The sequence below is a fragment of the Watersipora subatra genome, chromosome 9, assembly GCF_963576615.1.
Source record: "Watersipora subatra chromosome 9, tzWatSuba1.1, whole genome shotgun sequence".
NCBI lineage: Eukaryota > Metazoa > Bryozoa > Gymnolaemata > Cheilostomatida > Watersiporidae > Watersipora > Watersipora subatra.
Window position 1 is genome coordinate 46,500,374 of NC_088716.1, and position 23,937 is coordinate 46,524,310.

At 35.2% G+C, this 23,937-nt stretch overlaps 1 protein-coding gene across 2 annotated transcripts in view; it reads left to right on the plus strand.

The window, feature by feature from the left end:
• Positions 1 to 23,937, plus strand: part of LOC137404088 (uncharacterized) — a 35,932-nt gene that overhangs the window by 884 nt on the left and 11,111 nt on the right. The window contains exons 2-4 of one of the 2 annotated variants that reach the window (XM_068090243.1): positions 1,432 to 1,573; positions 3,769 to 3,879; positions 13,914 to 14,000. In XM_068090243.1, the coding sequence (XP_067946344.1) occupies positions 1,432 to 1,573; positions 3,769 to 3,879; positions 13,914 to 14,000 (340 nt within the window). The remainder of the gene's footprint in view (positions 1 to 1,431; positions 1,574 to 3,768; positions 3,880 to 13,913; positions 14,001 to 23,937) is intronic. The other variant, XM_068090244.1, reaches the window with a different exon arrangement.

Here is a 23,937-nt window from a genome sequence, read left to right on the forward strand (position 1 = left end):
ACATTATTTAACTGTTTTCTTATAAACAAGCCAGCCCTAACAAATTAAGTGATATGTAGTTTTTTAGTGGTTAGTTTGTAGTCGACATATTGTTCAATTGGGTCGGCATTTTACGCTAGGCAGCAGTAATATTCCTAGGTAGTATTTCTAGGTAGTATTCCTAGGTAGTCGAAATTTTACGCTAGGCAACAGTAGTATTCCTAAGTAGTATTCCTAGGTAGTATTCCTAAGTAGTATTCCTAGGTAGTATTCCTAGGTAGTATTCCTAGGTAGTATTTCTAGGTAGTATTCCTAGGTAGTATTCCTAAGTAGTATTCCAAGGTGGTATTCCTAAGTAGTATTCCTAAGTAGTATTCCTAGGTAGTATTCCTAAGTAGTATTCCTAGGTAGTATTCCTAGGTAGTATTCCTAGGTAGTATTCCTAAGTAGTATTCCTAGGTAGTATTCCTAGGTAGTCGACATTTTACGCTAGGCGGCAGTAGTATTCCCAAGTAGTATTTCTAGGTAGTATTCCTAAGTAGTATTCCTAGGTAGTATTCCTAAGTAGTATTCCTAGGTAGTATTCCTAGGTAGTATTCCTAGGTAGTATTCCTAAGTAGTATTCCTAGGTAGTATTCCTAGGTAGTCGACATTTTACGCTAGGCAGCAGTAGTATTCCTAAGTAGTATTCCTAGGTAGTCGACATTTTACGCTAGGCAGCAGTAGTATTTCTAAGTAGTATTCCTAGGTAGTATTTCTAAGTAGTATTCCTAGCTAGTATTCTTAGGTAGTATTCCTAGGTAGTATTCCTAGGTAGTATTCCTAGGTAGTATTCCTAAGTAGTATTCCTAGCTAGTATTCCTAGGTAGTATTCCTAGGTAGTATTCCTAAGTAGTATTCCTAGCTAGTATTCTTAGGTAGTATTCCTAGGTAGCATTCCTAGGTAGTCGACATTTTACGCTAGGCAGCAGTAGTATTCCTAAGTAGTATTCCTAAGTAGTATTCCTAGGTAGTATTCCTAGGTAGTATTCCTAAGTAGTATTCCTAGGTAGTATTCCTAGGTAGTATTCCTAGTTAGTATTCCAAGGTAGTGCACTCAACTCAGTTTTTCAAAACAATTTCTTAAAAACGTTTCTACACTTCAACGGAATTACAAGTCAGCCTTGATTGTTGAAGACATAAATAACAGTATTCAGATAGCATAGCCTCGTAGAAACTTAGTGATTTAGAATATAACACCTACAATACTTGCACTATTTTATAAAGCAAAGGATCTCAATTACTACCATTTGATCTAACCCTAACTACATTGCCACTGCTGCTTGTTCAACAGAGCATACTGTGTACAGTGCAGTATGTAGTGGCAGCCTAGCCACATGTTTAGGTACCACACAGATTTGTTTGCGAGCTGTCACCACATCATTGAACAACAAACGCTGCTGACTATTGCAGCTCTCTCATGAATGACTCTACCTCCGAGGACCAGGAGAGCGTGAAGTTGTCTCGCCGTCATCTTTCCTTCCTCTTGAGGAGCTTAACGGAGGCTGGGAGCTTGCTCAGGGAGCAGCATAACCTACAGAATGCATTAAGCACTGTGAGTTATTTAACCTGCTGCCTATAACATGACCTGCCGACTATAACATATCTTTGTTCTTAAGTATAGTACTCTCCAGTTTGTAGTACTTTCCAGTTTATAGTACTCTACAGTTTATAGTACTCTACAGTTTATAGTACTCTACAGTTTATAGTACTCTACAGTTTGTAGTACTCTACAGTTTATAGTACTCTACAGTTTATAGTACTCTACAGTTTGTAGTACTCTACAGTTTGTAGTACTCTACAGTTTATGGTACTCTACAGTTTATAGTACTCTACAGTCTATAGTACTCTACAGATTATAGTGCTCTACAGTTTATAGTACTCTACAGTTTATAGTACTCTACAGTTTATAGTACTCTACAGTTTATAGTACTCTACAGTTTGTAGTACTCTACAGTTTGTAGTACTCTACAGTTTATAGTACTCTACAGTCTATAGTACTCTACAGATTATAGTGCTCTACAGTTTATAGTACTCTACAGTTTATAGTACTCTACAGTTTATAGTACTCTACAGTTTATAGTACTCTACAGTTTATAGTACTCTACAGTTTATAGCACTCTACAGCTGGTAGTACTCTACAGTTTGTAGTACTCTACAGTTTATTATAGTACTCTCCAGTTTATACTACTCTACAGTTTATAGTACTCTACAGTTGGTAGTACTTTACAGTTTATAGTACTCTCCAGTCTATAGTACTCTACAGTTGTTAGTACTATGCAGTTGTTAGTACTCTACAGTTTGTAGTACTCTACAGTTCTGGATTTGAACTTTTATCTGGAATTGCCTTTTGATAATTCCCGGTAGCATACATGTTTCGAGTTAGCTGTCCTCCCTCGCTGCTCATATGTGACTCATAGTACAAATCTGCATCAACTAGCGCTTCTCCATAATATCAAAACATGTTCTCAGAGTCTTCAATTTCCTTTGTTACGGTTTTGATTACTATTAGTAGTGACAGCGTAAGCTGCCAAATTGTTTGCTAATGAAATCACGTATGCCAAAGCTACCTCTCTAAGGGTCTGTATTAGTGTCAGATAACTTATATCAAGGAAGTGAGTATCTTTTAAGCTTGCGCATTCCTTGCTACCTCATCTTCTTGAACATGTAGTATAATTCAAATGTCACATGTTTATACGTCTGGCAGTTCTCTGCCCGTAAGGTATGGTTAGAGTTCAACTAGTGATGAAAGCGACTAAAACGACTAAATCGAGAGCATGGCTTTTCTTTGAACTCTAACTCCTTGCCTGGCATCTCATTTTTCAGCTTGGTCGCATTGTGGCTGAAATTTCATAATGATTTTGGCATAGTTTGCGAAGCCAATGTGTACCGAGTTGGCTTGAGACCAATTACGTTGTCCCTGATGCTCACTCATGCTTATCACCAGTTTCACAGGCCTGTTAGTTTGTTTTTGACTGGATATTTTTGTCTTAGACTTGCAACTGATAAAGTCGCAGATAGCTGTGTTGCTAATTTATATAGTTTTATAAAGCAATGTTACTCTGTTCTCTTTGATGAACTTGTTTTCACGCATGTCAGCCATAGTTGTCCTTTTTTATGACATAACTAATCCTTTTCAGCTCACTGGAACATTCGATGTCTTAGCGTAATCTCAAGGCTACGTTCTTGTCAGACAAGTCAACTTTAGCTGCTGATGGGTTAATTCTTTTCAATTTGAGCCTGCCTAAGTAAACACTTGTTGACATGCTTTTTGTTATATTTTCATCATAATTTAAAATTTCTGATTGTATGGTAGACAATCAATTCAGGATCATCCCTTACATTCTAATGAGTTAATTGTAGGAATGTCCTGTTAAAAGCTAACAAATGTTTGCTTGCTTGTGGAGAAGAATATGGCTCAACTTTATCATTTTTCAAAACAATAAATTTCATATTTCACAGATGTTCTAATTGTATGAACTTTTTGCTTTTCACATGTTCTCTTTTTGCATTTGTCTTAAATATTCTTATCAAATGAGATATATATGTGTATAGGCTACAGTATATATATATATATATATATATATATATATACAGCATATATACTGTAGTATTTTATGGATTAGTTGTTTATTCATAGCTATTACTAACGATGGTGGAATGTTTTTTATTTAATCCAAGATTAACAGAGCCTTTACTGCGTCACTATAAACTAAAATCTTGATTGTGATACATCGTTTCTGTCTGCAGAGAATTCCACAGAGGAATCCCCAGCCAGAAAGCAGCAAGTGCCGACAATCCTGTGAGAAAGCATTTAGAACTTTAACCAAATACAATCTAGTCATAACATTGACCCTGCAGGTAAGTGTGAAACTGCGCAGGTTCTCTAGGGTCTTGCGCTGTTTAGTTATGACTAGCCGATGCCTCTCGTTCTATAATTGTAGGGCACCTGCCTCGGTGTAGCAAAACAATAGGAGATAAGAAGAGCTAACAATTTAGGTTGGCGCTACTATAATATATCACACATGCGGACGATTGTTTGCTTTAGGGTAATAGCCATTGTAATCACTTTAGATTAGCATTCTATCAATAGAATATTTGGACACACAACAAAAAGTCACTTATTGTTCCATCTTATGAACTCTCAGGGCTGGCAAGCAAACTAAGTTGTAAACATTTCTGAACAGTTCAAATAGTCACTACGCTGGAAAAACATAGTAGCCTTAGTACCAGTAGCAGTTGAACTTTTCAAATAATATTGTATGCGTGTATAACTTCTTATTGACATTGGTAATCATCAGCAAAATAATGTTTTTCATTACATGCCAAAAGAAAGAAAAACAATAAAATAAAAAGACAGAAAATAGGAATTGGTGAGTTGATTGAACATGTTTTAAAAGTTGGTAATCTAATAGTATTGCGGAGTCGGGATGGTGAATTGTAGGTTGTAGTAACAAGAAGTTCATAAACTGAAACATAGGAAACATGCGAAGACAAAAGTATTGGTTTTTTTCAAAACCGATACTATCAAAATTGTCTATTTTATAGGATAAGAAAAAATAAAAACCAAAATTGTCTTTGTATAATCGACTCTGTAGCGTGGAGCAGTATATGTAGTTGTTTTTAACACTGTGCTTGTACCAAAGCTAAGGCGGCATTGAGTCGTTGTTAAGGGCTTCGATTGCCTGTTGGCTATTTCCTGACTTGTATTATTAAGTGCCTCATGGAAGTGCGATGTCTACATGTGTCATTCATCTGCAGTGGTCCGCTTTATGATTGGTTAAACTGATTATAGTGCCATTGAGAAATGTTAGGCCTCAACAAAAGCTGTATTTTAATATAGAGAGCATTTACACAGTAATTAGCTCTCTATGATTGCTATAACCTTGTATACATGCTGGGCACAAGGATGCCATTTACAGTCGATTCCAAACTATTTTTCACAAATAGGACTACTTATGTAGACTATTCTAGGAAATATGTATCGACAGAATAAGGACGTTTGTCTGTGTTATCTTATGAGTGGACGCTAACAATAGACATGAAAATATGAGAAGTTTGTTTGAGGTCAAGGGCTCATGACTTAAGTAATCATATGACTGACTATATCAACAAACATCTGCTTTCTTTGTGCAGTCAGGCTAGGAAACCCGTAAATGATGGTTTGTAAGTACATCAATTGGAAGTTCAATGTACAGGCTTGGTCACATACCGAAGGAATGCATAGCCGATTCACAGTGCGGATATCTGCTGTGGTTTAGTTACACATACGGGCATTACCAACCGACACATTATGCTAACAAATAAATAACCTGACCAATGAAAATTAGCCTCAGTCGTCTCTAAGCTAGACTTATTCTTCAACGCTGTTTTTGAAGTACTGTCATCGATTTAAATATTTAATCTGGGTCACGAATGATTTAGGATAGTAATAACATTGATGCAGTTATTTGTATTGCTATGTGTTCTGGTTTAGGAAAATATAGAGTATATTTAATTACTCAGGAAACTATATGAACGGGTGCATAGACAGTGACAATTTATACCAGCAGCCTTCATAGAGATTTCCAGCTTGCGTTGGAAAGAAATTAAATGGATTATGCTTGTTTGGAATCAGCTTTTTCAACCAATCATAGATGTGTCAGTGTCTTCTCTCTGTCTATGTATATCGGCGTTTGCGCACAAACTATGCATTATGTCAGTGTGTATGATTATCACAATATGCAATCAACGTGTAATGTGTAATATGTAGTTCTATTAGGCGATGAAAATAGTTTACTGTGTTCAGATTATGCTATACATCTAGGTGTGTAGTATTTAATCATTATGCAAACAGTGTAAGTAAAGCCTGATTTCCATATGACAGCGCAATGATCGTGCGCGGCCCAGTGATCGTACGCAATGCATTTCTTAGGTCGCGATGCAGTGTTTCCATATCGCGCGTAGGCGCCATGCTTGCTTTGGACAGGGTGGATAATTTCCTTACTTTTTCGTAGGAGAGACAGGTTTCTTCGGAAAAACAGCCCTCCGTTGCGAAATTGCGCTGTCATATGAAAACCAGGCTTACTCTTTCGTACGGGAGACCGAGTTCTTCGGAAAACAGCCCTCCGTTTGAATTGTGGGATAGGCTCAAAAGGTCTAGCGGTGTATTGTGGGATACATCATCGCGCGCACCCATCGCAAGGAATCATTCTGTTGGATCCTTGTGATCAGCGTACGCACGTCGCGCGATCATCGTTCGTTGACGTTTCCATATCACAGCTGGCCTACGCACGACGTCGTGCGCCTTGTTGCGCGCCTTGTTGCGCGCCTTGCGCTGTCATATGGAAACCAGGCTTTAGTCATATAATGGAATTGCTACATAATATTTGTATTTTCAACATACGGCATAAAAGTCAAGCAAGTATTTAACTGGACAGCCAAAGTAATCTGTAACATTGCCTTGTGATATTTATTAAAGTTCCTTATAGCATTGTCGTTGTGGAAGTGTAAATGAAGTGACTCAAAGTAAAAACTAAAAGGAAATTTTTATGGAAATACAACAAAATAAATAAGCCGCGTTAGTTTAAATATTCCAAGTCATCTCCATCTCCAACTTCACCTTGGTCCTGTCCATTTCCTGCAATAGCTAACCTATACCTTTGTCTGCTTGTCTCTGAGATAAAGCTACGGTCATCATTCTGTTTTTATTTGTCACTTTTTTATTAATTGTTTACATTTCTCTTTTATAGTACATTTGTTTTATTGCTATGCATAAATTTTTGCATGGGATTTTTCCGTAAATCTATTTATCAAGGAATTGTAGAATTTTTATGTACTGTGCAACGAATTAAATAAATTATTGTACCTTTATGGAGATATCTCACCCAATATTTGACAATTTTAATTTATGAAAAATGTTATTCAAAAATGAATTATGTTAGTATTATTGTTTGCTGAGTTTGCTTAGGTACTTTTGTAAGATGTTAGCAACTTATTCATGCTTAGGAGTAGCCTATGCATATGAGCAAAGCTTATCCGTGTTAGTTTCACCATTGTAGGAGTGTTGTGGTCGTTTTTATGATGATTAGACTACATTATAGTACCTATATGATACTTGAGTCTGAGACTCCTGGTTGAAAGTGGATTGAGTACTCTATGGCGATCTTTGTCAATATTGCTTGAAGGTCAGCTTTTATCCTCATGTTGTTGTAGCTTTTTGAAAATTAAAGTTTGTATCTTTGTGAAAGTGGTGCTATACAAAAATGTGAAACATTTACCATTAATATTAATGTTAGTAGAAACCTTGATCAGCAGTGCCCTATGTGATCGCAAGAACCTGCGAGTGTTTGCTGATAGGTAAGAACTCTGAAAACTTACCTGTCGTTTAAAAATATATCTGTTGAGGCTATAAGTTATTAGCTTAATGTACAATGTAGTTAAAAAAATTCTAAACCCTGGTTTTGAGGCTAACTGAAAACTGTTGTAATTTGAGTCCATTAACTCACTTTAACAAATGGGTGCCTTTCATATGGTCACAAATAGAGACCTTCTTTAAATGTTAGGCATAAAGTGAATTGATTCTTAGTACAAATATTTTGAGATAATAATGGAAAGAACTTTTTTCCTTCGTATAACCATGTTGTGCTGTAACATGAAATCTCAGCAGTTTACCTCTTATTACAGCCTGAACAAATATCTTAAAATTGAAACTTTTAGAAGAGAAGCCCAGACTTGGTAAAAGATGAGTTCAACCATGAGCAATATCAAGTTCTTTGAGAGTTGTCTACTGCCTGGTTTGATATTTTGCATATCTTATACTATAGAAAGTAAATGAAACTCTAAAGGGTGTAAGACGCTGAAGGTAAAATATTGAGGCATTTCAAGGTGTCAGAATTAGCATCTTCTTTGCAATGTAAACTATATTAGGCAGATCCAATGTGAAAAATACATCAAAAGCTTGTTTTGCTGACGTGTCTACATACAGTAGCTGTTGCTATTGGAAATCTTGCAATAAGTTTCACTATATTTCATTAAATACATTTTTAATAATTTTGTTGCAACATTTTTTATTTTGTGTTTCGTTATATTATTATAATAATTCAATTTTTATATTAAATTAAATTAATTTTCTTTTAAAACGAGCGTGGATCATTAAATAATAAATGCCAATTCGCTGTCATTCCCCGCTGCATAGTCTGAAAGCTTGCAAAGTCGTTAACCTATTTGTAAGTTGTTTTTCCAATCCTTCATTTTTTCGTGACATCATTTTATCGTTGTCAGCCATCTTTATAGACAATTTTATCGTTAAAAACACGAAGCTTTTGCAATTAAATTTTGAATACGATGTTTTTGTTGTCAATTTTTTTATTATAGTATCAAAACAACACCAAAAAGTACTATTAAATAGAAGAATAACAATCATTTTTTACAAATATGGCGGCTTTTTCGTGAACTAGCGCATGTGCAAATGGTTTGATGACGTAAAAAAACGATGGTAATTTTGCCTAGCAAGAATCGACATACAGGTTTGACTTGATGCAATAGCTGGAATTACTTCATCCACTCATATACTTACTGTTTATCATGAGCACCTTCATACCTAAACCACTAAGAGTAGTTCAATGATTTTATTCTTCACTCAAGAATTTTTATCTCCTTCATTAATCATATTTACTGGATGAATGATGAACTAGGGCAAACCCAAGGTGGAGGTTATATCTTCTATATATACATATACATGTATAGATATCAGTGTTTTTCAACCTTATGTCCAGATTTAGCCATTAAAATCTAGCAATGAAAAATGATGATTATTAGTGATGATTATTTCAATTTAGGACTTTCCTTTTTGCAAATAAATGATAACAATGCCATTTTTATCTGTCAAAAAATGGTTCTTGAGTAATTTATGTGCATATGCAGTTGTTTTTTACCAGAATTGCAGATATGTCGGACTCTTCTGTATTCATATTGCATAATATATCTGATGTTTTACCTTCATTCACAGAATACTCTGCCTGATTGCTAGCATCTTAAACTGCTCATTTATAAACATATTTGAGCATAAGTTTAGATTCCATTTAATTATTGAGACAGAACAGCCAGAGAACCACTGCTCACCATAGTCAGTGTTAAAACAAAATTTAAAATTTATTTCAGAATGAGCAGTACAGTATTGTATTGTAGTACTGTATTCTAGAGTTTCAGAGCATATTTTGGGGGCAACTAAGGACTCTAAGAACTTGAAAACAGTAACAAAGTTTCACTTATTCTGTTATTGCTTCTACTCTAAATTGTTGTCACTATTTTAAAGTGCTGTTTCAAGGATCAATATGGTTATAGATTTATGGCAATACAATGACCTAGTAATCAAACTAAAGATATTCAAAATGTTTCCAATTTTGCAAACAAATCATCTGATGCGGTTTATATATTTAGTCTGTTGTGATTTCCTAGCCTTATATAACTGACATTAATGGTTATATTAAGTTACTGATTGTCTAAAGGTGTCTAAAGATTGAAACTGACAGGGAGCAAATTGCAAGGCATTACCAAACGCTAGCATAACACTGGAAGCTAGCATAACACTGGAAGCTAGCATAACACTGGAAGCTAGCATAACACTGGAAGCTAGCATAACACTGAAAGCGTTAAACAACAGTCTTCTCTTTTGTATTTGATTTTACGCAAACCAATTTTTGACAAATTATAAATTTTTGTGATCGTTTTAAATAATTTTATTTTTAGGATAGTTTTTATTCTGAATGGCAATAATAATATTTTAGAGCAACCTAGTTTTTATTATAAGTCGAACTATTTTCTTATGGTGTAGTTGGTTTTCATATTCTCTCACGATCAGCCAGCCAATCACAATTACCATGTTAGTAAGTCTAAAACATTCCTAATACCCAAGAATGCATTAGCTGCAGTGTTGACTCTGGCAGATTTGCCAGTGAATTTGCTCGATATTTTTTCAGTGGGTGTTTTAGCCTCCATTACTTCGTGTTTCACCTATGGTCATAGCAAACAAGGAATCACATAGGTTTAAAGGTGGTATGTGTAGGTTATCTCTATGCTGATATCTGCAGTGTCTGCGAGCTTATCTTTCTGATGCATTATAATTATGTCAACATTAATAGTCCTACACCAGTATAACAGACTGTGAGCTGTCCTTCTATAACACATTTCCGATTTTACTCATTATGCTTTCAGAATATATTTATTGTATTTACGCCTGGACCATAAAGTGCCGCTATACAGTTGCCTGGACTGTAATACAGCCATTCTTAATCCTTAAAGGTTGACTTGCAACAAAATTCACATTACAGTTATTTGGTATCAAAAGATTCACCATGTCTTACTCTGCTGTGTTGTAGGTGCCAAATATGTGGAAATGTGATTACAAGCTCTTATAAAAGGCTTACAAACGAACAGTTAATTGCAGCCATCAAGAAACCGCCGTACATTGGGATCAATTTATTTCTCAGACATAGTCAAACGATTTGGTTATTGTTTTGACACGTGATGTTCTCACGTGAATTGAAAGGCCAATAAAAGGCTCAATATAAAACTTCTCATAGCACTAGTTTATGACAAACCCTTCGGGTTTTACCGAAGGGCCCTTACCAAATATAGATGCTCGCTACTTTACAGTTTTGTTTCGGCTTGGTTTAATCGTCTAGTCGTAATCTGATCATTTAACCAATACTTCCTGTCAAACAGCGCGAATAATTTTAGCAGCATTTTTCGACTATCACAGGTGACCAACAGGCTCGTCATGTTTATCAGAGAATGATATGCACTCCTTCAAGCTAAGGTTAAGAAATTAAACGAATTTTTACAGTAGGTTTTGAGATATCAGTGCTCAAAGTGACAGCATTACAATGACGATAAAATAGACGCGTTAAGACAATAGACATGGTTTTATTGAATGCGTGAAGTATATTTGTGAAAATATTTCGACGAATGAGGTTGCATGAAAATGTAAACAGAAGCCATCTTGTTCAGCTACGTCTCATATGAGCCGTTTTGGAAAGGGATTATCATCTACGGCAGTTTTGTAATGGCGGTGATTAACTGTTCGTTCTTTAGCTTTTAAGAGCTTGTAATCACATTTACACATATTTTGCACCTACAACACAACAGAGTAAGACATGGTGAATCTTTTGATACCAAATAACTGTAGGGGAAGACGGGGCACAGTGAGCCAATTTTTTTGTTTCTCAAATAAAATATAAGTGACTGCTTGAATTGAGCTGAAACTTGGTCTATAGAAAGTTCAACATGTGTTTATTATTGTATTTGAATTGCAATGCTCCATTTTGGATCAATCGCGAGAATTTATTGTATTTGCAACATGTTACACCTGGCTCACTTTGCCCCATTACCGGGGCAAAGTGATCCACCCAATGGGGCAAAGTGAGCCATAGCAATAAATATGTGATTTGCTTGCACATAATATATATTTGATATCTTTAACTGTGTTAAAACATAAAGTGTGACAATGGGCTAACTAAATTTGACTCATGACTAAGACAGAGAACATGGTAAACTAAATATACATAGTTTATAACATAAAATGTGGAAGCAAGTTGTATGAGCATTATCGTGAAATAATGTAGTAAAAAGTGTGTTGCCCACAATGTCTCTATCAGCAGTATTATTGAAAATAGTTTATCTTACAGTATAAGCAGATAAATCCACTCTGAATGTAGTTAGATTTCTAACCCTCAGAGTCCCACCAGTGTTTACTATAGATTCGAAGTCAACATCATGAATGTCTTCCTCCTCTGGATAAACAAAGCAGTCTCCAGCTTTTCTCATGAAATTGATGGTAACAGAGTTTTCATTACATTTCATGACTCTTCCTGCATACTAAACATTATTGGTTGACTTGCAACAAAATTCACATTACAGTTATTTGGTATCAAAAGATTCACCATGTCTTACTCTGCTGTGTTGCAGGTGAGTCTTGTCTTACTCTGTTGTGTTGCATGCCGTCTTGTCACGTGAGAACATCACGTGACAAGACGATAACCAAATTTCATGGCTACGTCATCGAAATATAGAGATTCCAATCTACAGCGGCTTTTCGTTTTTGAGCGTTTAAGAGCTTGTAATCACATTTCCACATATTTTGCACCTGCAACACAGCAGAGTAAAACATGGTGAATCTTTTGATATCAAATAACTGTAATGTGAATTTTGTTGCAAGTCAACCTTTGCTAGTTTCGTACCAAACTAAAACATGATCCTTGATGTTAATATTGTCTCTAGTAGGAGTACGCACATCTTCCTTTTCATCTTCATCTGGACTTTCTTCATCAGAACACAATAATTCTTGGGCTAACTCTCTTCTTCTGATGAAGAATCTGTTTGCTGTTTTTTCTTAGTTTTTGTTGTCTTGTTCTTAGTCACAGTTACTTTGGATGTTTTTAGCGTAGATCTAAACCAATTAGACACATGTTGCTACACTTTAAACACCGGCTCACCTGCTTTCTTGTTTCTTGACCAGCTTGGTGGAATGCTCAAGTCATTAGTCATGCTGTATTCGTAAGCTAGTTTACATACTTGTTCAATAGATAAACCATAAAATCTGTTGTCTAGATTTTTTACATGGCCAGCCAACTCTTCTTTTTGCTTCTTGGTGTAAACTAGTTTCACTTCTACGCTGTGCACCTCCAACACATCCTTTTTCAATATGCCTCTTAAGAGTCATACAGTTCACACCATGAATTTTGGCAGCTTCTTGAATTGACTTTCCATTTCCTTCTTCAATAATCTTTGCAGCATATTCTACTTGACTTATGTCTGCCTGCCCAGTTTTACCTTTGTAGTTTCGTACCATTCTAAAATGTAAGCAGTACTTGCTTTAGTTTTGTGTAACATTTTCAAGAGTTTGTGTATGTGCGGGGCAAAGTGAGCCATTGGCTCACTTTGCCCCAATTGACTTTTCCTGAGAAAAATAAGCATGCAAGAAATTGTAGATGCGCAAGAGTTTTCATTTTTTACATGCTTACTATAATCATATGGAGTAATATTTCTCTACATTTTTATTTATGTAAAACAAAGCATTAACGCAAAATGAAGACCACAAACTCAAAGCTGGAAATTTACAAAAAACATCAAAAATCAGTTTTTTGGTAATAAATTTCTTACCTTCAGCTTTCCACGGCTCTTTCTTTATTCAAAAGGACCTCCAGTGATCACATGACCTCTTGTAAAAACGATAACTCCAAATACAAATTACAATTTAAAAAATGTATGGTGGATCACTTTGCCCCTTGGCACACTGTACCCCGCCTTCCCCTAATGTGAATTTTGTTGCAAGTCAACCTTTAAGTTTGGTTTTGCTGGACATCTAGAACAACTTTCCATGGTTGCGGGAATTAATTTTTTCGCAGCGATGGATTGGGCTGTTTCAACCATTTCCTTTTTTTCTATTTTCCTTGGTAGCGCATTGTTGATGATAATCGTCGGAGTTGCCCCCAAAATAGCCATTCCAGTGTATAGCCTTCAGTGACACATACAGATACAAAGAAAATCATCAGGCATGCTCAGTTGTTGGTATTGATATTCATGACTTACGATGGTTCCACGATGTCTAGCAATTGTCATGCCGTTAAAACAGTTCAGGCGCTTGAATTCAGTCAGGACTTCACTTGATGAGCTGTATTCAGCTTGTGTTCATTTTTGAAAATCTACTACCTACTTTGGACTAGGCCGTATGCCTAGTACAAAAGTTTATGAGCTGTATGGGAGACGAGTAGTTCACTACTGTAGACCACCTTCTGTCTACCATAAGATATATGTAATTATTTTCCATTGTTTTTACAGACTGCAATGTTTCTGTTTCAATGAGTTGTGTTGTTTTCAGCAGTAGTTAATATGAGGTTGTAATGGGGTTGTTGTAGACCATAATGTTGGTAATAGTAACAGTATTGGATGCAGTAAATAAAGGAGACTCTAAAGGGAACCACTCAGATGTCCATGATTGGCTGGTGAGTCCATTATGTACATTTTCTCTCATTGCAGTATTGTCATAATTGACAGACCATCACGCATTGGCATATCGTTCTGTCACTGCTATCTCACCTGTTTGACGTGTCAATGAGACTTGCCAAAGGTGTGACACCAAATTAAAGTTAATCAAATTTTTCAACGTTGCCTTATTCTTAGTCACTAGTGATTTTATTATTATTATTGCATAATCGACAGGATGCTTACCAATCAGTGGATTTTTTCCTATAAACCTGGATGTCTATGAGTAAAAGGGTTTTGTTTTTTTACCCAGCTGTCTATAGCGAGTTTTAAACGTAGTGACTGGAAGATGCGATGTGTGCTGTTGAATCTCCTAATCGTTTGCAGTGAAAGCTAGCAAGCGATTTCACTTGTTTACATTCGCATGCGATGTGTTTACTTCTTTCGTTGACCGATCGGCTCTATATGGATCAGCTGATGGCAGTGAAGTATTAACAGTGAGCATATATTTCTCCTTGGCAAATGAATTATGTGCGAGGAGCTGAACTGGTGATACAATCTTTACTGTAACAAAAGCTGTGTCCGTCCGTTCGACGGGCATGCTCAGAGGTCAGGTTAAAAGATCGATTTGTGCCGGTTTCGAACTTGTGATATTTTGTCACATTTTTATGAACTTGTGACATTTTGTCACATTTTTATGAACTTGAGATTTGTGCCGGTTTTGAACTAATAACGTTCGGTTTAGCAGATCAACCCTTTAACACATGTGGGCTACTCATCGACCTTCCAGTGTTTTGATCTAGTTGTATGGCTGGTTATTCTTTGGGCTTTATCAGCATATCTGATGATCTCTCATGGCATGCTACTATTAATAATGACTATCAGTGAATAGTAATAGTATTTGACTATGTTAAATTACTTTGTTAGTTATTTGTCTACATCTTATGGTGCGTTTACACTGGCCGATTTTGTCACCGATTTTGTCGTGCACAGACAAATTTGATGAGTCGGTGTCGGTAGGTGTGAACAGAAAAATCGGTGTCGGCACCGATCTGAAAGTCGGTGTCGGAGCTTCCCAGCAGTGCCCGGTTGCACCGACAAATCGGACGCTCATCAGCCAATCAGAAGCTAGAAGCCTCTGGTTAAATGAGCCTAGGCTTTAATGACAGTGCTAAGTTTATGAAACGAAAGGGCTAGGTTTAATGAGAGGCTAGAAGACTGTCATTAAACTTTCCCTCGTTCTCTTTTTAATAGTGAACCAGCATGGCTAGCAACGATGTGAACGCGAGAGTACCAAAAAATCAAGTTTTTTTCTTTAATTTAAATTAATTAAAAGTGAATAGCCAGTTGTACGACTACTACTAGTTCAACTACTAGTACTACTGAAAATACAACTGTAAAAAAATTTGCCGGCCCTTACTTGGCACGATTTAGATTATGTCATACAGAAATAAATTGCGTGTGATTTCATTCAATGTTTTATTAGCGAAGGAAATTCACTAGCTGAGGAGCGTACGGCCATTTGCTCTGTCTACTAAGTGAGCGTTGCTCCCTTATATACAATAAAATTGCTAACGGGACCGAGTGAGAACACCGGCTAGCAATGTTTAAATGGCCAATAATTAGGCCCTCTAGTGCGTTGATATGACAACATAAACGACGACAATTGATAGCATAACGAGTAACAAGGCCAACAATAAAAAGGCAATAAAGAGAGAATAAAAAGGACAACTCATATAATAAAATATTTACAGACATATAAAATATATACAAACAAATAATTACAAGAAGTGTAAAGTGTTGGCCCGGCGTCCATCACACTACTACTACCACAAATATACATTCACCATTCAATCTTCTTCATTATTCATTTTATTTATTGTAATTACTCGGACGAAAGAACTGTACGTACAGTTCTTTGCTCGGATTTTCATTGCCTCATCATTCATTCATTGCTTGGCATTCAGTAGTTGCTTCTAGCAGTAGTAGTAGGAGCATTAGTAGTAGTGTAGTACTAGTATATAATTTTCCACATCAAGCGCGTTGATTTTTATGTGTACTCGTCTTCGCGTGGTCGGGTGAAGGTCAGAACGGCGAAACGCTGTGATTGGCTGTTGGTACCGACAAAAATCGTTTGATCGTTGCAATGTAAAGTGGGAGTCGGTGTCGGCACCCATACGTGAAATGTCGGAGGTACCTGTCTGAGTCGGGGTATTGGCACCTAATCGGAGTCGGTGTCGGCCAGTGTAAACGCACCATTATACTAAATTTAACTTCTCGTTGTTAATAAAATGATTAATCTTTAAATGTATCCTTCCGATGACCTTCACCCATTTTAAACTTTTAAACGCCTATCCCACTTCCATGAAACCTTTTGTATAAATATCTGCATATTATGCAATAACTTATAGATTTTGTTAAGCTTTAATATGTCATCAAAATTGAGTACTCAGATTTTCTTCAGAGCTGACTAACAGGAGCGTATAAACCTAAATTTGTAAAATAAACCACTTCCTAAAAAACTAACTGTTGGGGGAAGTCAAGATGAGCAATTTATTGAGAACCACTTTTAATGTAATGATTTATAGACTGCAGAAATCTTCAAGTTTTTAGGAAGACCTCTGTATGAAGTTCATTTGTAAAAGGTTTTTGTAAGCTGCGATTAATTTGGACTGTAGCTTTCAAAATGAGTACAGATATCGGATGTAAATTTGTAAAAAACTCTATTAATTTTAAGCCATATCAGACATATATATATATTGTGCTCTGTTTCTGGTGAGTTAAACAGGTGTGAAGAGGCTACACTAATATATATAAAATATAAATAGTACAGCTTCAGTGTCAACCTTTATCAGTGACCTTTCATTAGTCAAGCTATCGATCTTACTGGCTTTTCACCATTTAAATCACGCATTGAATCACAGTTCTGTTTAGTTTAGTCAAACTAAACTTATTGTTAGCAAAGTTGGCTGCTTTTGTATATGATCTCATGGATTTCTTTTCTTTATTGGAAATAATTTCATTTCACTCAGAAATGTTTTCCAAATTATGCCGTACAAGAGTTATAAAAAAGAGCAATACTTAGTCAATCAATTTCATGATTACCAGCCTTTTTGTTAGCGGGTAATCTCCTGTTTTCACATAAATTTCTTTTTCAGCTCCATATATGACTTGGCATCCTAAAGATGACAGTCAACAGATAAAAGTTGTACAAATATAACAGCTGTGTTCCAATGTTGCCTTATCTAGTGAAAGAGACCGATAGATACGATACGTGATCAGGTCTTGCACGTTATCATCGTCACGTGAAAGTTATCATGAGGGAAAGATATCGCTGCAACATTGCTACATCAGCTGATTTAGGGGCTGTAGTAGTGAATAACCTGAATAGTCAGTTCTATAGTTCAGATCTTTCCTTGCTTACTTTTTCTTTGACTTTTGTATCAGCTATCTATATGTCTATTGAAATCTCCCCAGGAGTTGTTTCATAGATCTCCTTTATGGCAGTGGTTAGTTGAAGAAGTGTTTTTGAACACATTTCCTTTAAAAAAAGATTGTATACAATCCAATTTGTTAAAATTTAGACATGATTGTCGTGCCAAAGTGACATTAAGTCCACAGGCTATGTAATTACCAAGCACATATTTTTATGTTTTCGATGAATTTTTTTATTAAATATCAATCGATGCAAATGTTCAATGGCAGTGATTTACTTTTTGAGGTTTACAGTTAATCAAGCAGTAGTTATGATATGTTAGTGTTTTCAGTTTTTAATGAAATTAAAAGTATTATGAGTTAAATTCAAGTATAATAACTAATATGAAAAACCAGGAAATCACTGAAATATATGATATTTATGGCAAACATCTCTCTTTAAAATTCACGACTCTACAAAAAGTCTTTATGTAAAATCCATCTTTGAAGATACTTGAAGGAGCTCGTCTTAAAGGTTGACTTGCAACAAAATTCCCATTACAGTTATTTGGTATCAAAAGATTCACCATGTCTCTGGTGTGTTGTAGGTTCAAAATATGTGTAAATGTGATCATAAGCTCTTGAGTGTTCAAAAACGAACAGTTAATCGCAGCCATCACAAAAACGCAGTAGATAAGAATCCCTTTCCAAAACGGCTCAAATGGGATGTAGCTGAACAAGATGGCTTCTGTTTACACTTTCATACAACCTCATTCGTCGAAATATTTCCACAAATATACTTCACGCATTCAATAAAACCATATCAATTGTCCTTATGCGTCTTTTGCATCATCATCGTAATGTTGTCACTGTGAGCACCGATATCTCAAAACCTACCCTAAAAATCAATTTAATTTTTTAATCTTAGCTTGAAGGATTGCATATCATCCTCTGATGAACATGAGGAGCCTGTTGGTCACCTGTGATAGTCGAAAAATGCTGCAGAAATTATTTGCGCTGTTTGGCAGGAAGTATGAGTCACAAGATCAGATTACGACTAGACGATTAAACCAAACCGAAACAAAACTGTAAAGTAGCGAGCATCTATATTTGATACAGACTTTTCGGTAAAACTAGAAGTGTTTATCATAAACTAGTGCTACGAGATGTTTTATATTGAGCTTTTTATTGACCTTTCAATTCACGTATGTGTCAAAATAATAACCAAATTGCTTGAGTACCCTAAAGAATTAAATTGTTTCCAACCTTCGTGATGGCGGCGATTAACTGTTCATTTTTTAGCTATTAAGAGCTTGTAATCACATTTTCACATATTTTGCACCTACTACACAACAGAGTAAAACATGGTGAACCTTTTGATACCAAATAACTGTTATGTGAATTTTGTTGCAAGTCAACTTTTAAATATTTAAATGTTTGTGCATCTGCACTATTCAATTCATGAATGGATGAGGCAATGTACCAGTCTTTAAAGTAGTCAGTCACGTCAAATTTTATAAGATTTTATCAGAAAGTATAGATATTTTTCTATCATTTGAGATTTTGTTCATTGTTTTAGGTAATCTGACTACCAGGATGTTTCAAGATTAAAACCGGTAAAACCTGATCGGGGTAAAAATGCTCGGACGAAAAAAACGTGCCGAGATTTCTTCAAAAATTATGTCAGTAGTCATGCATATTGTTTATAAGCGATAAATATACTGTCTCATCGGCGTCGGGTCCTTATATGTCTATACAGAATTTTGAGGGAAAAATTTTCTAACTTATCTTTAAATTATTAAAAACATCTATAGAACTGTATCTAAAGCTATATTTAAAGTTTTTTCTAACAATCATGAGCAAATACAAAATAAAATACATGTTAATAATTGATGTCATAACGAGTCGACAAACAGGAAACACAACCACCGACATCATTTTGAGCATTATAATCGTGATCAAATTTTGCTGATTTAATCTTTAAAACACCCTGGCAGTCAAATTCCTGAAACATCTAACAAAGTCTCAAATGATAAAAAAATATCTGAATTTGCTGATGAATTTTTTAAAAATTTGATTTGAGCAATCCTTTAAGGATGGTTATATGCATTGATTGAGTTACCTTGATGCATTGAAAATAAGAGAACAACACACACCCTGAATAGATGTAGTAAGTTAGTTTATGTATTTGGTAAGATATTGTATTGTCACATCAGGTATTGTTCCTGAAATCAGTTTGGTGTATACAAACATTGAACTGTGAACTCTCATGTACCTATGGAACAACAGCTTGGTTCACATACATATGCGCGCGACTAAGAGAGATAAATCCAAAGGTATACTAGCAACACCAAAGCCTAAGGGGCTAGAATGTCGCTTGTCAAGAACAAATGACTCTCTCATAAAGTTTACATAATCATACGATATACTGTAAAACCTCTAATTGAATGCCATGGCGCTCATATTTGTCAACCCTTTCTTCTATAGTGGCGGTCAAATAGAGGTTTCGGTCAAATAGAGGTGGCGGTAAAATATAGGTGGCGTTCAAATAGAGGCTGGCGTTGTATTTTTCAAATGGCTCGTCAGAATTTTGGGAAGATAAATTTAACCCTTTTGCAGACGAAACAAATGTCGCTTATATTTTGCCCTCTTCTTCCGGTGGAGCGACATTAATTCTTTTGGATGCAATACATCTGCTAACTTACCACCAACTTGTCAAAGATATTTTAATAAATATGCATTGAGAAGTGGAGATATATCTTTACCAGTTCACATATATTGCTTGCAATTAACCCGCGATGATATTATAGCTTGCTTCCTGCTTTGCAGTTTGTTGGAGCTTTTAATTTTTATTTCATTTTAAATTTGAAAACATATTTTTATTTAATATTTATATTTAACAATGTTGTGTAAAAGTTCAGCACACTCACTGCTATGTTTGCTACAATTTTGCAGCCAAAACTAACTTTTTATGTGCAATAGAAGAGGAGCTACGAACGTCCATCCATTGTAAGATCAGATTACCTCGAAGGATACTATCAAACGATATGCTCTAAGTCTGCAAATTTATAAGTTATATGATGATAATGTATTGAATGCTACAAATATATATTCGTGAACAAGTGACTTAAACGAACCATACTTATAATACATGCAAAGACAAAAGTTAACGTTTTTGAAACAAAAATATTTGCATCGTTTGCTCAGCCAGTTGCGTTTGATTGTTGCTTTCGATGGAACTAACATCTTCTGGCTGTTCAATACCTTCCACAATGTCTTCTGACCTCAATTTTTCTTCTGAACTGCTGAACTAGTCGGTATTAGCATCGAAACAATTTTTAACGGAGCAAAACTTATGCGTTGCATTTTGCACAAATACATGTAATGGTAAGCTTTCAGCAGCATGCGTGATAAGCCCAACTTTTACCCTAAATTTAGTCGTTCTTATACCATCGTATGGAAACCGTTTTTTATATACTTTGAAGTATTGAGACCGCGTTAAACAAGGAACTATTATTAGCTTGATACAGCTTATTAATTATTTTTAGGGTGTTGCTTTCAAAGTTTTATCGAAAAAAAAATGACAAGCCTTGAAGTTGGAGAACAAGAGAACTGATTGTTATTGGTGTAAACGACTCATTATTAACACTTATTTATTGACACGTTTCTATTGATCGCTTGCTTTAATCGGTTCGTAAAGATCAAAGAATGTCAAAATGGTGATCAAATAGAGGTGAGGTTCAATTAGAGGTTTTACGGTAAGAACTACAAACGGAACTGTTGATGGTATGTGTATCAACTTATTCACTGCGGTTCATAAACGAGTTGTGCACTTTACTTCATGAAGCCATTTACCGGAACTGCATTAACTATACATTTTCATTGAACTATATTCAATATAGTGCCTATATATTCAATAATATATGGGTATATATTCAATTGATAACTTGCAATGCTTGCTGATGTAATGTTTTCTTTATCCTTTTTTCATATGCTACAGAATAGACAAGAGCAGTGGCAGTTGTCATACGCAATTGAGAATATCGACTCCAATTCGCCATTTTAAAACTGTTTAATCTCTTGTAAATGCTTTGTAGTGGTCTCGTGTCATCAGATAGGCACCACGTGCCAATAGAGACATATATAATAGGATCAAATTACTGTAGAAGTAAATCAGTCTAATACCTTGTGGCAATTCATTCATTAGGTCTCATGACAGCACATTACTATAATACTGTCTGCCAGAGTTTTAATCTATGCCATTTACTGCAGTTATGGGGTTCCATAATACGTTAGTCTGTTATTGATACTGGATAAGTCATTATTATGCAAAGCAAATGTGTAAAGATATTCACAGCCGCATGACAAAAGTATTTTAAATGTATCTAAGTAGTCAGTTTCAGAGAGCAGACAATTCCAACACAGACTTTATCTTTAAACTGACAATAATGATGAAGGATGACGGTCTTTTGCAATTATAGGTGTCATAATCGGCTTCCGATTGATTTGAGTGTTTTAATTGCGATCTAGTTCTACTGATTTCAGTATTGAAACATCCTGGCAATCAGATCACCTCAAACATCAAAAACAAATCATAAAAATACTGATATTTTCTGATAAAATCTGCCACAAAACTCCTATTAAGCTGGTCAAACCTATTTTATATTGCTGAATTGAAAGTAAATGGCCAAGTTGTGATTTAGAGTCATCACAATAATTTTCCTTCCAGCTTATATCAAATCAGCTGTGGCTCACATGGCTTATCAGTGAGTGTCTTTATCACATGGGTTATGATGAAGTGTTATGTATCTCGATAACTTGAAATTTATAATGTGGTTATTTTAAAAGTTTGAAATACTGAATCTTTCCAGTGTTTGAATAACAGTAGTAGTTTATCCATATCTTGAGATTAGACTGATGAGTACAGAATACGATTTCATTTATATAGCAATTTTTTAGCTTTATAGCTAGAAAAAGCATAAGCATCAAAAAGCTTCAGTGAATGATAAAATATAGCTTTTAGCTTTTCAATAATAGAATAATTGATTTCTTTGCTTTCAAGTATCTCAACATAAAGTTAGAGTGGTGATGAACCATTGTTAAGGAATAACCGGTCACGCTGCTGTTGAAGTCGCAAAAAGTACGATTTTTATGTGAGGCCCGCGTTAATCATTTCTCATCTGAGGACAATACAGTTGATAGCGACTGCATATCTCCATTTTTATATTTATAATTAACCAAGTAAACTACTGTTAGTTTACTTCCTGCATGAGTGCTGTATGTTGAAACAAATTGAAACAGTATACAGGCTTCTCGATGTGTTTATACATGTTTATACACCCGTATATGTGTTGTATACATTTCCTGTTCAGGTTTCAGTTGGCATTGATGAAGAGCCGGTAATGGATTTTATCACATTTTCCTCACACTTCTAGTTGATTTCTCAGCCCTAAATGATTTCCCATATCTGCATGCCAGTTAATCGGCATCCCATAATTGCGCATATGTTGGTTGGATAGCGAGAGGGGAAGAATGCGATACGTTTAAGTTTGTGATGTTCTTTAAACTCAACTAAACAGTTCTTTAATCAGATTGTTTAAATTACCAACTGAATTCAACTTTTTACTAAATAAACCATTACTTCGAAATTTGAAGTTATGCTCTCTATTGCACTTGAGAGCCATATTTATATGTACCTTTGGGTTGTAAATAGATGTTGGTTTTAGTTTGATATAAAATAATGAATGACGGGTACTGAAGATGTCGTCTTGCATCATAATTTGTTAGGTTATACAATGGTGGAGTGCAATGTCTACAATGTGTGGTTTCTAATAGATTCAACAGTATGAATGTAAATTATTTAGGTAAAACATATACAAAGGCATAGAAAAATGATTTGATTGGAATACTGTGCATCTGTATTAACTTTTCAATGCATGTATCTGTTCCTTAGATCATTTATCTTTTGCGCTCACATTAATTTTTGTAAAGTTTTTATTCACTTGATGCCATTAGTTTGCTAAAATTATTTTAAACGATTTTCGTTTTTTTATTTTGTGAACTTCATGCGTTTAGAAAAGGGATCATTCAGAAGTTCGGTTGCTGGATTGAAGCAATAATATCTAATAATTATAATTTTTTAAACTTTTATACTAACGAAATAATTTATAATTTTCTACAGTGTTGTGCAGGGTATCTTCAGAGATCACTTGGAACCATTGAAAGTTTTGTGGTTTGGGTTTTAAGAATAAACTAGGTCTGTTCCCAGACTCATGGTATAACACCAGCTTCCTATTTTCTGAGACTTATCAACGGTAAACATTGATAAAGTGATGCTCACAGCTAAACATCCAACATGTGTTGAAGACGGTTTTACAGATTGAATTTAGATTTTGGTGGCTGTTGTAGTTGGATCTCTAAAATCTAAGTCTGCACCCTAAATTTGGCTATAGTACTTTTTTCTGTTTTTCACCAATATTCTCTCAAACTGAAGTACAATCTTAAGATGTTTTTAAAATGGGTAAAAAAGCTTTACATCTGCAA